General features: G+C 42.3%; 1 protein-coding gene across 11 annotated transcripts in view; it reads right to left on the minus strand.

Annotated features, from left to right (window-relative positions):
- The window catches only part of WDFY3 (WD repeat and FYVE domain containing 3), a 194,109-nt gene that overhangs the window by 21,788 nt on the left and 156,395 nt on the right, over positions 1-15,926 (minus strand). For all 11 annotated transcript variants that reach the window (XM_082759312.1, XM_082759316.1, XM_082759315.1 and 8 more), the window contains 10 exons: positions 11,012-11,169; positions 9,541-9,618; positions 8,329-8,556; positions 7,427-7,480; positions 3,107-3,275; positions 2,744-2,907; positions 1,797-1,945; positions 1,412-1,532; positions 980-1,065; positions 506-586 (listed from right to left, as the gene is read on the minus strand). In XM_082759312.1, the coding sequence (XP_082615438.1) occupies positions 506-586; positions 980-1,065; positions 1,412-1,532; positions 1,797-1,945; positions 2,744-2,907; positions 3,107-3,275; positions 7,427-7,480; positions 8,329-8,556; positions 9,541-9,618; positions 11,012-11,169 (1,288 nt within the window). The remainder of the gene's footprint in view (positions 1-505; positions 587-979; positions 1,066-1,411; positions 1,533-1,796; positions 1,946-2,743; positions 2,908-3,106; positions 3,276-7,426; positions 7,481-8,328; positions 8,557-9,540; positions 9,619-11,011; positions 11,170-15,926) is intronic.

Raw genomic sequence — 15,926 nt, forward strand, 5'->3', positions numbered from 1 at the left:
CTGTGTTAAACCTTTACAAGACAATTCAAAGTGTAAAGATTAAAACCTGTAAATTTTTACATTTAAACAAATCAGACTTAGTTCCTTTTTGCATTAGTAGTACTTATTTTGTTTCTGAACACAGACTGACATAATAATGCACATTATCCATGCATTTCAGTGCATATACAACTAAAACTGATGGGCTGCTGTTGAGGAAAATATGTTTAAAAACTTGGACAAGCCAAATGGTTTTGGTACTCCAGTTCCTTTCAGAATGTACCTGTACACCAACAACATTAATCCTGGTAACATGTATTTATTTGTAGGAAGGTATACCAATGCTGCCAACGATATTAAAACATTTAAAGTAGCTGAACATAAAATCATTGTTTTCTTATTTATTTGGTAATGCCCAGTTTTAAATAGAGGTTGCAATACTCCCCAGGGTAACTGGACCCTAACATAAACATCATCTATTGGAAACCATTAAGCTAAAAAGCTGGTGAGGAATAGTATTGCTTACCCTTGTTCTACACTGGTATTTGGCCTCTGTCCAGACACTGACTCCGAACTGTCAGTTAGAGATGGCACCACAGCCAAAAACCTGCATCAAGAGTTAAATGGAGTTTAAGGTTAGCGTGTCTGTTCCAGGTTTGTCTCATACTTAGAACACACTTGGTACAATTAGTGATCTAATTTTGAGCAGCTACATAACATCTTCAGAAACATTGGAATAGACCTTTTCGCTCTAAACTCACATTCACTGAGTCGTATATCTCATACTAATTACGTACAGCAAGTTTGGCGTGAAGTCATTAGTGCTTCCTAGTGGCTTTTCTCTGCAAGGTACAGGATTTCGCTACAGGATTATGCAGTGTCTCACACCACTTGCAACCTACTTCTCATTGTCAGATTACTGGAGGTTCAAATATTGCTCAAAACAGATAATGGCAAATAATTCAGATTAAATATTGTAACTTTAGTTATTTTACAATACCTTTGATAAACTTTATTTCTAACCCCCTTCTGGAAAGCCAGAAGATAGTTCCGTCCATCCCCTGAGAAAACTTCAATTGCAATTGGCTGAAAACAAACAAGACAAACATATGTCACCACTAACACCTTTGCTTGTCATCTCCTGAAGGTCAGAAGTAGGCCAGTTTAGTCATACGAAGTGACACGATTCAAACTTATTGCAACACACGCTGCTTAGTGCGGCCAACCGTTCTCTTTTCAGAATGCTACAATTCACTAATTCACACAATAAACTACAGCAAGCCAAACATGGTTCAGATCAGATGCTAGGCTTAATCTCTTAAATTTCAACACAACAAACAGTTTTCACTTGCCAAATACTCATCTGATACCTATTTTACCTTGTTAAAATTCCACAGTTGGCATCTCAATTTGAATACTGTGTCCAAGTTACCTGCAAAAGGTATCTCCTTTTATGTACTTCCTTGATATCTTCATAGGCAAAAATGCTGCACGTTCTTTTGAGTTGACTTGGACCTTGCCTTGCTCCCCTAGGTATGATAGGCTCGTGCATCCTGTAGATGGGGTATATACAGGAAAGTGATTAAAAAGAACATGAATTATAAAAGTTATTTTTTTCATCTTTGTGAGAGTCAAGTTATTGAAAGAAACTTATTTCATGATACACCACACACCACATTTTGCATTTTGTGAGCAACAGAAGAAACTGCTCCTGAGATCTTCCACAATCTGTTTTTGTAGTTGACTCAAAATAAATTCATTAAACACCTGTTGTTCACCTTCTAAAGACTCATGAAACTCTTTATTAAACCACTCACTTTGGAGGCAGTGTCTCAATATCCCGTATTTCTCTGGTGGCAGTCATGGTAAATCCATCAATCACATAGAAGTGCTCTTTCCCAAAGAGAAGAAGCCCTTCGCTAGTGTCAAGGCCCTGAACTCGAGCACAGCGGTACATATGCTGAATCTAAAATGAAAAACACGCAGTGAGCAGAAGCAGGTCAGCAAGCTCAGACTCAGACCATTGCTTTGTCAGAACAAGACCTAAACAGTGCTTTATTACTTGTGGATACAACAAAAATTCTGCTATTTTTCCTGTTAATTGAGGTTGTATGTCACCTTTGTGATCATTGATTTTAAAGGTAGTTTAAATAAAGCCTCCATCATATAGAATAGATTTTTATGTTTACTGACTTTTCCACTCTCGCTTTGCTTCTTGGGCATATTTTGCAACCTGGAGCCCTTTCAACCTCGATCCCAAATCTATTTAGTGGTATACTTCAGACAGACAGTATGAAATACTAAGTAACCAGAATAGCCTTTGAACACAGTTCATGGGGATAAAACATTCACTGTCAAAATTTTTTGGTTTTAATGATTACAAGAATTACTTAAAGTCTATTGTGTGCAGTATTTACATGTTCAACATATATTTCCTTTATGGGGTCTCATTAGGTTGACGGTGTAATAATCCTTGTAATAATCACAGGATAGCTTGCAACTTTAGTTCTACAACAGGTTGAATTCTCCACAGTAGGCAGAAGCAAAGCAAGAACGTTTCCAGTACAGGGGTTTTGGGCTCAGGACCTCTTTGAACTCAAGTACACATTTGGTTTCAAGGATGCTGCAAGAAGAAGCTGATAGAATATTAAGCAGGTGCAGCTTTAGATCAGGGAAGCTATTTAGGATGTTGATTTGTGCTTGCTACATGCAGGGCAGAAATTCCAATACAGTAAGTGCTTAGTCTGTTTGCAGTACACAGTACCTTCTCTCCTTCTTCAAGAAGTCGAAGCAAAGTTGTATTGTCAGTCTTCTCCTCTTCATCAATTGAACTCCCCTCAACAACTTGATCTTGTGATTGCTCCTGGTTCTCATCATCTCCTCCATCAGGAGCAGAGCGAGATCGTTTCAGGGGAGGCTTCACTAGGCCTGGAAAAGAAGAACAAAAATGAATAAAAAAAAAAATTGCTGTGCAAAACCTTTTGAAGTCTAAAACTGCTGATCCAATGCTAAGACAGAAAATAGAGTCCCACAAGATCCTTATGTTTATTCCAACATGAATGCAAGAGAAGATATAAAGGCAGATATATTTAAAGAGAATAGTTTGGGACAAAAGAAATGATCTAACCTCTGACTCTTGCAATCGTGTCTTCTCCGTGTTCTGGCTCCTGCTGAGTGGCTTCACCCACTGTATTTTCTTCTATGGTGTCCTGGAAGACTGCAGGGTTTCCAGAAGCTAGGCGCATGTAGTACTCCTTACTGTCATAACTTATAGCCCTCCGGTAGCGAGCAGGTTTCTTAGAAATAATTGAACACAATCGCTTAGTCAGTCAACTCCTTGCTTGCTTCAGTAAACAAGCTTCAGGAACACTGTGTGCAGCACAGGGCATGCCCATGAAATGCTTTGTGCATGTTGTGGTTTAACCAGCCGGCAGATAAACACCACACGGCCGTTCGCTCACCCTCCCCCCTCCCTCTCTGGGATGGGGAGAGAAATGGGAAAGTGAAGCCTGTGAGTTGAGATAAAGACAGTTTATTAAGACACGAAAATAATAACAACAATAATAATAACAACAATAATGATGATAATAGTACTACTAGTAATAATGCGTACGAAACAAGTGATGCACAATGCAATTGCTCACCACCCACTGACCAATCGCAGAATCACAGAATTGTCTAGGTTGGAAGAAACCTCCAAGACCACCTAGTCCAACCAATGACCTAACACTAACAAGTCCTCCTCTGAACCATATCACCAAGCTCTAAATCTAAACATCTTTTAAAGACCTCCAGGAACGGTGACTCCATCACTTCCCTGGGCAGCCTGTTCCAATGCCTAACAACCCGTTCGGTAAAGAAGTTCTTCCTAATATCCAACCTAAAACTCCCCAGTGCAACTTTAGCCCATTCCCCCTTGTTCCTATCACCAGGCATGTGGGAAAACAGACCAACCCCCACCTCACTACAGCCTCCTTTAAGGTACTTATAGAGAGCGATAAGGTCACCCCTGAGCCTCCTCTTCCCCAGGCTGAACAACCCCAGCTCCCTCAGCTGCTCCTCGTAAGACTTGTTCTCCAGACCCCTCACCAGCTTCGTTGCCCTTCTCTGGACTCGCTCAAGCACCTCCATGTTCTTCTTGTAGTGAGGGGCCCAAAACTGAACACAGTACCCAAGGTGCGGCCTCACCAGAGCCAAGTACAGGGGGACGAACACTTCCCTAGAGCTGCTGGCCACACTGCTTCTGATACAAGCCAGGATGCTGTTGGCCTTCCTGGCCACCTGAGCACACTGCTGGCTCATATATTCTGCTGCCTATCAACCAATATTCCCAGGTCCTTCTCCACCAGGCAGCTCTCCAACCACTCATCTCCCAGCCTGTAGCTCTGCTTGGGGTTGTTGTGCCCCAGGTGCAGGACCCGGCACTTGGCCTTGTTGAACTTCATACAGCTGACCTCAGCCCATCGGTCCAGCCTATCCAGATCCTCCTGCAGAGCCTTCCTACCCTCGAGCAGATTGACACATGCACCTAACTTGGTGTCATCTGCAATCTTACTGAGGGTGCACTCGATCCCCTCACCCAGATCACCAATAAAGATATTAAAGAGGACCGGCCCCAGTACTGAGCCCTGGGGAATGCCACTAGTGACCGGCCTCCAGCTGGACTTGGCTCCATTTACCACAACTCTTTGGGCCCGGCTATCCAGCCAGTTTCTAACCCAACGAAGTGTGCGCCAGTCCAAGCCAAGAGCAGCCAGTTTCTCGAGGAGAATGCTGTGGGAGACAGTGTCAAAAGCCTTACTGAAGTCAAGGTAGACCACATCCACAGCCTTTCCCTCGTCCACCCAGCGCGTCACTTTGTCATAGAAGGAGATCAGGTTCGTCAGGCATGACCTGCCTTTCATAAACCCATGCTGACTGAGCCTGATCACCTGGGTGCCGCATGATGACACTCAAGATAATCTGCTCCTTGAGCTTCCCTGGAAGCTCCATGAGCTTCCCTTGACCAAAGCCCAGCCCATCTCTGAGCAGCTCCACCCCCCATCCCGGCGAGCCACCCCTATATATTGTTTAGCATGACCCCAGATGGCATGGAATATCCCTTTGGCCAGTTTGGGTCAGCTGTCCTGGGTCCGTCCCCTCCCAGCTCTTGCTGCACCCCCAGCCACCACTGGCAGGACAGAATGAGAAGCTGAAACGTGCTTGGCTTGGTGTAATCACTGCTCTGCAACAATTAAAACATCAGCGTGTTATCAGCACTCTTCTCATCCTAATCCAAAACATAGCACCCTACCAGATACTAGGAGGAATATTAACTCTGTCCTAAGTGAAACCAGGACAGTGCGTGTGCAGACATACAGCAAAACATACAAAAACAGAGACTCTTCACTAGATCCAGTAAATCATCTAATTTGCAAGGGAGCTTTTGAACCACTGAAGTAACGATGGGTTTGCAGAAATGCCTGCTGCTAAGCCTACAACACGGAGACGTATTAAGTGTGGTCAGTATGTTATCAACTGTCACAAAAGACTGCTGGGATACTTTTGCTCTAAGATTGATAGATCAAATTGCCATTTTACCACCTTTCATCACTCCCTACAGTTCATTCATTGGACAGCCAAATTCATTGCTAGGTGTAGTTTGAGTAAAAATTTTCCTCAAGACAAGATGAAAATAAGTGGAGGTTGATATGAACTAGAAGCAGCCAGAGACCTGATTTGAAGGCTCAAAAATTCTTAATTCTTTTTTTTTTTTTTTTTTAATAAAAAAATACAGATTTTAAAGGCCTGCAGGCAGGCAACTGGCACAAGAGGATTATTTTAAGTGAAGTAATTCATCAAGCATCATTTATATCCTTGGGTTATCACAATGGATTATGGTATGTTTCACTATGGTGATGGTGTGTTGTTGGCTTTCTTTTAGCAGGTTAATTCTTACATTCCTCTTTTGATTATGGAGTTAATATTAGAAATCAAAGTAACCACTAAATGAGGACAAAGTCAGCAACATCACTGGAGAGGCAGATGGGGATAAGAGCTATTACACAGCCAAGAACTTTTCCAAAATTAAAACAAACTGATGCACCTGGACAGAAGAAAACTCATTGTTTTTATACTTCAGTCAAAAATCTTCTTCTCTGAGTACTATTTAATGCCAACACCTTAACTCTAGAAAGCTCAGTTTGTGAACATGCTCAGCTCTCCATCACAAAAATAATTTGTTACTTTGTAGCAATATACCCCATGATTCTTCAAATAAGATTGAGATAATAACGGAATATCATAAATTCAGATAAATGCTTTAAATTATGTGCAACTGCAGAATATTAGTTGCCGTTTCAATTAAGATTTCTCCTTGTTCCCCTTCTGCAGTTGTAACTGCAAACACATAACATGTGATGTTCCTTTTTTTGTTGCTGTCCACCTGTTTGATGATGTAGCAGGAAACTAAGTGACCCATAAAAACAAAACAGCTTTATTACAAGTAGATGTTTGGGATGACTAAGCAATTAAGAGCAGCAACATGGAGATTCCTTATTTCAGGTCAAATTGCCTGCCCCAGAAATCCAAGATGTACAGCACTGTGATCTGATTTGCCAAGTTGGGCTCTAATAAGTCTTCACTCTTTAACACCTCTGTAGTAACGTAAAGTCTACAAAGAAAAATCCAAACTAGCACTGCTAACATAAAGAAATCAGTAACAAATTATGTTTCATTTTCTGTATAGCAATTACTTTCATTTATGTGTATTAGTTCATTGCCGAATGTAGTTCAAAATCAGTGAATGCACTGTGCACTATACTTAGTGATGGGCAAGACTAACTGCAATTTCATAGAGAAGCCTCGTAAGAGATAAATGCTTGCAGGACAGTCAGTTCCTAACAGATCTGGTACTTTTAAGGTAGGATTCATATTTTGAAACAACTGCGTACGTATCATTAACAATAAAAATGAAGACCATCAGGAATGACAAAATTGGGTTAACAAATGTGGTGCTAACAAAAATAGGCCTCTTTCAGACCGTTACGATTAGAAAGGGGAAAAACACCTGTTCACCAGGTCCCCTTTGCAAACAACATCCATTTTCCTAGCAGTGCTTCCCAATGATCATGTTGCCCATTACTAAACATGTTCCGTAGACCATTAGTTCAGACCCCAAACCACAACTCTGAACACAGTGAGAACAGTGACAGCACAGCCCAACACAGCCTGTTAGTGTGCAGCAAAGAAGTGAAGATCTACAGAAAGTTATATTAGGTGAAGGCTGAGGAGAGCACAGTAACATCTTCTAATGTGAATTCGGAAAACACCACCTTCAGGCCTGGAAATACTGAAAGAGCAAGTTGAAAGCCAAATGTAGAAGCATTGATTAAGGTTGCCGAACATGCAGGAGAAACTGTAAAAGTTGTGATTATTTTACGTTCTCTCAGTGTGTGTGTTTCTTTACCTTTTGAGGAATGCCATCATCAGATGTCTCAGGAAGTCTACTTGAGAGGTCATACTGAAAACAGGGCATTAAGTATACGCATCAGAAAAAGAACACTTTTAGAAGAAGGCATGATGATATGTTCTCCGCTTTCTGTGAACTTAACTGTTGCTAAAACTATTGTGTGTCAGGTAACAAGTAGACAAATATACCTAATGGTGTAAAATTAGCTGTACAGTATTTTTTTTGTTTGTGCTTCTTAAGTACCATGGCTTTTATTCTTGATTTGAGGAAAAAAATCCTGCACGCATACATACATGCATGCCTAAAAGACACAATAAAGACTGCTCCATTTCCTCAAGATGCTGTTCCAAAGCAAAGAGAAACGAACTGCCAAGCTTTCCAAGGCCACATACATTTCTGCCCAATTAGCCGATGTTCATATTCACAGATTATCAATGAAAGAAGTACATCCAAACAAAGGCCTATAGGCCTATTTGTTTTTTTTTTTTTTTTTTTTTTTTTTTTTTCAGATCTGTTTCAGTTGTTATGTAGCACTACGCCAAGAACTCATAGTGAAACCTCCCATCCATAGGTATGGCATTTCATAGCCTTTTGGTGCTCATGAAGACACTTCTGGTGTTCACCAGCATGCTTGCTTGGCTAATGCATACACACCATGTTTCATGCTGGAACTGGTAGAGCTTTCCAATTCACTGTTTTGAGTGGTGAGCAGGTCAGTCCCGCCCCTAAATATACTACAAAGAATAACTGAACCTTACCAAGCATTTAGGGCTAACAGGCATGTTGGTAAACCAGCAGAGTAAAATAGGCTTAAGAGAAACTTTTTATATATAAAAAAAAAGAAGTGGATTTTACAACTGGGCATGAAATTACTCATAACAAAATGCTGAATTACTTACCAGCAAGTTTGTTTCTTGCTCAGCTTCAGGCATGTAGGGATACTGAATATAAAACATGTCATTTCGAACCATCTTCTTCCTCATTCTACAGGGACCCTCTGTCATCTCCAACATCCACTTGTCAAGATGGGAACCAATGGGGGGACCCCACAAACCTCGCTCTCGTAGTAACTCATATTCAATTTGAGACCACTCTTCTGTCACATATTTTAATGCATTCTGCTGACGCTGAATACAAAGATATTTCCATATGCATTAACAGTGATGTTTTTAAGCCTACATCTGATACAAGCAAAGTCATTTTCACTACATTACAGAAAACCTTGCAATTGAAAATTACAGTAGCATTGTATTATGCACCCTAATGCACTTTCCAGTCTCAGCTACTATAAAAGCAAGATTCACATTGTATTCCTCTAAGCATAAGAGGAAAAAAACAACAAATGAACTCTGCTTTTGATTTTTACCTATAAATGAATGCATTCGTAAACAGTAAATATGAAAAAATGTAACATTAATATACTGGGGATTTTAGGAATTGAAAAAAGATAACTTCAGATGCTCTTTCTGCCTACATTTAAACAGAAGAGGGAAACTGAACAAAGCAAAGCTTATCTGGTGGATTTTTACCTGTCACTTTCAATAACTTGAACTTCTGGGAAGCTGATTTCTTAGACTTTTAGAACACACCTCAGCAAATACTTTGAACCAAAGGACTGTGGGGATGCTTGAAAGAAAATGCAGGGTGCAATGATTTTGTTCTATAAAACACAGAGCATCATTTTTCTATTGCTGCATAATGATGTGAAAAAGGTGCCTTAAAATTGTTTGTACTACTATAAAAGTAGCATTTGTACACAATGCTTTCCCATGTCTTCTGCTTTTTTTTTTTTTTTTTTTTTTCAAGAAGCCTAAGTACTCTTTTATAATAAGAATAATAAGAAAAAGGTTGAAACATGTTAGAGCATGCAGGCTGTTTAAAACAGCATGCGAAAAACTTAAGATTTAACTTAGGTACTACTGCTGCAATTAAATCAAAATTAGCTTTATTTGACTGCATTAAAGAAACACCCCTAAATAACAATAGTATCTATATATTTAAGCATTTAATCACCAACCTCCTAATATTTTATACGCCACATACTGAGAAACAGGATCTGTACAGCCTAACATGTCAAAAATATCAGTTTCAGGTAATCCTCTAAACCATACCTCCTGATATTCCTTATACTGCATATCAACCAGGTCCCGAACCACTGCAATGTGGGTAAACATCCACTGGGAAATTTCCTAATAGGAGATAAGGAGACAGACAGAACCAGACTTTATAAATCAGGCTTAGATTTAGTTTGAATTGAAAGCCCATGCATCACCTTGCTAACTTGTTCAAAAAGACTAGCTTCCTAAAATATGTTCTGGATTAATTTCAAACTAATCCATGCAAAAATATTTTTAAGGGTGTTTTATGCTTTTTGTTTTATTTTGTTTGGTTGTTTTTAAGGCAGCAAACTCACGTACAAGGACGTTATTTATGATAAACTGGCAAACAGTTGGCAAATATTGAAAGCACATGACTAATGGATCAGAAAATTCCCAAACAGCTAAAGAGAGACAGTAGATGACAAAAATTACTACTTTTCTCCATTTCCAGGTAATATTTTGTGGATGCTGCCCAATTTGATGGAAACCTTTACAGCTCTCATCATTCTGTACTGACACACACCTGTTTTCACACCCTGCTCCCTTGCCAATGTGCCTAACAACCATTCCTGTCAACTCAGTTTTTGGGTTTCTTCCTTTTCATTTTCATGTGTTTGCCAGGAAAAAGACCAAAAACACTAAGAATTCTTTATTGTAAAGAAGTCCACTGCATGACTTTCAGACCAGTAAGTGAAAAGGCAAGCTATTTTTCAACTTACACAGGACACCAATAACTCTTGATGAAGTCAACAGCAGTTACAGCATGTCTTTATGTCAGGAATACACCTGCTGTCCATGACCTAAAGTCTCCCTGCTGTTCCAAGTGCTAATTACAGTAAGAACTCCATCCTACAAAAACTTTCAGACCCGTCTTTCCTTTGTTTTCGATGCCTAAAGTATTGTATATTAACTCCTCACAATGCCCTACTAAGTACTTTCTGACAGAAATCACACAGCTTTAACCCTAGAGTCTTTTTTCTTTTAATGCAAGCAGGTTTGAAAAGCAAATGTACAATTTCACCATCACATAATGTTTTGCTGAGCTCTTTTCTGTAGTACAATAAAAATAGGGAAAAGCAGTATTTGTTTAGTCATGATACATAAAATATACTTATAAGGACTTTCAAAAAAAAAAAAAAAAAGCACATCATCTTGGCTTCCATTGAAAAAGGAAAAGCATCTATCTTGGCTTCCACTACAAAGTGGTGTGGCAAATTGAATTAGTACACAGACTAGCAAAGCAGTAAAGCATTACAGATATATAAAAGCTTAACTCTCCTTTTAAAGTTAAAGATAGACAGCTGTGCTTGCTGGATTAGGACACGCAGAAGTGAGAATGCTCAGTCTCAGTATTCAACAATGAAAAGAAACGAGCACAAGATCTTACCTAACACCCTGAAAGATCATTTATATTGCAATATTTACCATAATCTCTGAACATACAATGCTGGATTTTAGATTGCATTTTACTAAGTGACATTACCTGTGTAGAAAGATTGTGTTTATTGAGCCCGCTCTCCTTCCGGTTTCTCCTGGAACCAGTTAGTTTAGAGAGGCCAAACCCACTGCTAACTCGTGAAAGTTTGGACTGTGTGGTCGGAACCAAGGCCTCCCCTCTACTGATGCACTTCTTCTCATGGGCTGAAAAACAAAGATCTTATGTTGTGGGATGGCTTTTTTTTTTTTTTTTTTCTCTCTCTCTGTTCTCACTGTCATTGCCATTTCACTAAACAGAGTAACCTTTTCTATTGTTGTTTCTTTTTTTTTTTGTGTGTTTTTGTTTGTTTGTTTGTTTACTTGTTTTTCTTGTGGTTCTGGTGCGTGGTGGTTTTTTTTTCAGTTTTGGTTTTGAAGGAAAGATTCCCAAGAGAAAATCGTGTTTTAGTTTTTTTGTTTGTTTGGTTGGTTTTGTTTTTAATTTTGAAAGGAAACATGAGGAGCAGATTTATGATTCCTTTCACTGATTATCAAAACCAGGGCCTAAGAGCTGTGAGTGCTGTCCTCATCTGAATAAGTGAAAAATTGGTACATAGAACAAAGTTGTCACCTCCCTTTCCCTCCACACCCCAACCAATTTCCATGTTGCTGAATTACATCCCTTAAAGACCAAGAGAGCAGTCAAAAGAAGGAAGACAATGTCAGATGAAACAGTTTCTTTCAAAACAGTTACAAAATAAAGAAATCTATACTATTTGTTATTAATGGCAGACACAAATGAAAAGTAACCCAGTTGAGCATGTCATCATTGCGCCCCTCCCTACACCCAAAAAGGGGCTGCATCATAACACTGCTATCTAGTCTGTCAGCATAAGTATGCCATTTTGAGAGGAAGTTAGGTGGGCTAGTGCACCTTTTTGTGAACATACAGCCATTCCAGTTGATTGTCAAGTCCAGAAACACTAGCATGTTTACTTTAAAACTTTAGTAAAAATCACAGATTAGTTTGGCTCTCAGAATTTTCATGTTCTCCCCACACTCATCTAATGGAACTCACTGTATATCCGTTAAATTTGATTGAAAAAAAAAATACTTCCATTATTTTCTTCTTTTAAATCCACTACTACTTTCTCAAACCAATATATTCTCCAAAGATCCTCAACTCTGCTAAAAACATTTTATTTTTTTTTAAATACTGACTATTAGCTAGATAGTGGAAATGCAAGCAAAATTCAGCCAGGGACAAAGCATATCTAGAAATACATGGACCACAAAACCAAGTGCTGTATATTTCCAACAATGCTTTCTGTATATCCAGATTAACCTCAATTACAGAATCATTTAGGTTGGAAGAGACCTCCAAGACCACCTAGTCCAACCAATGACCTAACACTAACAAGTCCTCCTCTGAACCATATCACCAAGCTCTAAATCTAAACATCTTTTAAAGACCTCCAGGAACGGTGACTCCATCACTTCCCTGGGCAGCCTGTTCCAATGCCTAACAACCCGTTCGGTAAAGAAGTTCTTCCTAATATCCAACCTAAAACTCCCCAGTGCAACTTTAGCCCATTCCCCCTTGTTCCTATCACCAGGCATGTGGAAAAACAGACCAACCCCCACCTCGCTACAGCCTCCTTTAAGGTACTTATAGAGAGCGATAAGGTCACCCCTGAGCCTCCTCTTCCCCAGGCTGAACAACCCCAGCTCCCTCAGCTGCTCCTCGTAAGACTTGTTCTCCAGACCCCTCACCAGCTTCGTTGCCCTTCTCTGGACTCGCTCAAGCACCTCCATGTTCTTCTTGTAGTGAGGGGCCCAAAACTGAACACAGTACCCAAGGTGCGGCCTCACCAGAGCCAAGTACAGGGGGACGAACACTTCCCTAGAGCTGCTGGCCACACTGCTTCTGATACAAGCCAGGATGCTGTTGGCCTTCCTGGCCACCTGAGCACACTGCTGGCTCATATATTCTGCTGCCTATCAACCAATATTCCCAGGTCCTTCTCCACCAGGCAGCTCTCCAACCACTCATCTCCCAGCCTGTAGCTCTGCTTGGGGTTGTTGTGCCCCAGGTGCAGGACCCGGCACTTGGCCTTGTTGAACTTCATACAGCTGACCTCAGCCCATCGGTCCAGCCTATCCAGATCCTCCTGCAGAGCCTTCCTACCCTCGAGCAGATTGACACATGCACCTAACTTGGTGTCATCTGCAAACTTACTGAGGGTGCACTCGATCCCCTCACCCAGATCATCAATAAAGATATTAAAAAGAACTGGCCCCAGTACTGAGCCCTGGGGAATGCCACTAGTGACCGGTCTCCAACTGGGTTTGACTCCATTCACCACAACTCTTTGGGCCTGGCTACTCAGCCAGTTTATAAGCCAACGAAGTGTACAGCAGTCCAAGCCACGAGCAGCCAGTTTCTTTAGGAGAATGTTGTGCAAAACAGTGTCAAAAGCCTTACTGAAGTCAAGGTAGACCACATCCACAGTCTTTCCCATGTCCACTTAGCACGTCACTTTGTCATAGAAGGAGATCAGGTTCATCAAACAGGACCTGCCTTTCATAAACCCATGCTGACTGGGCCTTCGTCTTCCATGCCAGCTCGTCTTTGGGCACATGGGGACAGACCACTCCTAAGCCTTTAAGATTTCCTTCTTGAGGTGTTCTCAGCCTTCCTGGACTCCTCTGCCCTTCAGGACTGCCTCTTAAGGGACTCTGCCAACCAGTGTCCTGAACAGCTCAAAGTCAGCCCTACAGAAGTCCAAGACAGCAGTTTTACTGGTCCCCCTCCTGACTTTGCCAAGAATAGGGAACTCTACCATTTCGTGGTCACTCTGCCCAAGACAGCTCCCAACCACCACATCTCCCACTAGTCCTCTCATTTGTGAACCGAAGGTCCAGAGGGGCACCTCCCCTGGTAGGCTCACTAACCAGCTGCATCATGAAGCTATCTTCCATGCTCTCCAGGAACCTCCTAGACTGCTTTCTCTGAACTGTATTGTATTCCAGCAAATTACTTCAGAACCATTCCATTGTAAAAGGAACACGTCCACTCAATTTTAGATGAACTTTGAGTATCTGCTGTCTGAAATCATACTAATCATTCCAACAACAGTTGGCCTTTTAATATAGGCACACAGCTAATGAGCTTAACTTGTCCACCAGGTCCTTTTCCTGTAAAGCTGCTTCCAATGTTGAACTGACTTCACTGCCAAGGAAAAGTCCGAGCATTGCTGCTGCCATAGAAGTGATGTTTGGTAACACATTTCCAATTTCGTCAACCATGGGGATAGTTTGTAGGCTGCACCCGGACATGTTCAAGATGGGTTCCCTTCCTGCCTGGCACATCCAAATCTCAGTAAGGTCTAATAGGTCACAGAATCACAGAATTTTCTAGGTTGGAAGAGACCTCAAGATCATCGAGTCCAACCTCTGACCTAACACTAACAGTCCCCACTAAACCATTTCCCTAAGCTCTACATCTAAACGTCTTTTGAAGACTTCCAGGGATGGTGACTCCACCACCTCCCTGGGCAGCCTGTTCCAGTGCCTCACAACTCTTTCAGTGAAGAAGTTCTTCCTAACATCTAACCTAAAACTCCCCTGGCTCAACTTTAGCCCACTCCCCCTCGTCCTGTCACCAGGCACGTGGGAGAACAGGCCAACCCCCACCTCACTACAGCCTCCCTTGAGGTACCCATAGAGAGCGATAAGGTCGCCCCTGAGCCTCCTCTTCTCCAGGCTGAACAAGCCCAGCTCCCTCAGCCGCTCCTCACAGGACTTGTTCTCCAGGCCCCTCACCAGCTTCGTCGCCCTTCTCTGTACCCGCTCAAACACCTCCATGTCCTTCTTGTAGCGAGGGGCCCAAAACTGAACACAGTACTCGAGGTGCGGCCTCACCAGAGCTGAGTACAGGGGGACGATCACCTCCCTAACCCTGCTGGTCACACTGTTCCTGATACAAGCCAGGATGCTGTTCGCCTTCTTGGCCACCTGAGCACACTGCTGGCTCATATTCAGCCGACTATCCACCATCACTCCCAGGTCCTTCTCTGCCTGGCAGCTCTCCAACCATTCCTCTCCCAGCCTGTAGCTCTGCTTGGGGTTATTGCGCCCCAGGTGCAGGACCCGGCACTTGGCCTTGTTGAACTTCATGCAGTTGACCTCAGCACATCGGTCCAGCCTATCCAGATCCTCCTGCAGAGCTTTCCTACCCTCAAGCAGATCGACACACGCACCAAACTTGGTGTCATCTGCGAACCTACTGAGGGTGCACTCGATGCCCTCGTCCAGATCATCGATGAAGATATTAAAGAGGACCGGCCCCAACACTGAGCCCTGGGGGACGCCACTAGTGACTGGCCTCCAACTGGACTTGGCTCCATTCACCACGACTCTTTGGGCCCGGCTATCCAGCCAGTTTCTAACCCAACGAAGCGTGCGCCAGTCCAAGCCAAGAGCAGCCAGTTTCTTGAGGAGAATGCTGTGGGAGACGGTGTCAAAAGCCTTGCTGAAGTCAAGGTAGACCACATCCACAGCCTTTCCCTTGTCCACCCAGCGCGTCACTTTGTCATAGAAGGAGATCAGGTTCGTCAGGCATGACCTGCCTTTCATAAACCCATGCTGACTGGGCCTGATCGCCTGCTTCCCCTGCAAGTGCTGCATGATGACTCTCAGGAGGATCTGCTCCATGAGCTTTCCTGGCACTGAGGTCAAACTGACAGGCCTGTAGTTTCCCGGGTCTGCCCTCCGGCCCTTCTTGTATATGGGCGTCACGTTTGCTAGCCGCCAGTCGATTGGGACCTCCCCCGATAGCCAGGACTGCTGATAAATGATGGATAGTGGCTTGGCCAGCTCCTCTGCCAGTTCCCTCAGTACCCTTGGGTGGATCCCATCCGGCCCCATCGACTTGTGCACATCTAAGTGCCGTAGCAGGTCACCAACCAGTTCTTCATGGA

The sequence above is a fragment of the Aythya marila genome (assembly GCF_965140915.1).
Source record: "Aythya marila genome assembly, chromosome: 4".
Lineage (NCBI taxonomy): Eukaryota > Metazoa > Chordata > Aves > Anseriformes > Anatidae > Aythya > Aythya marila.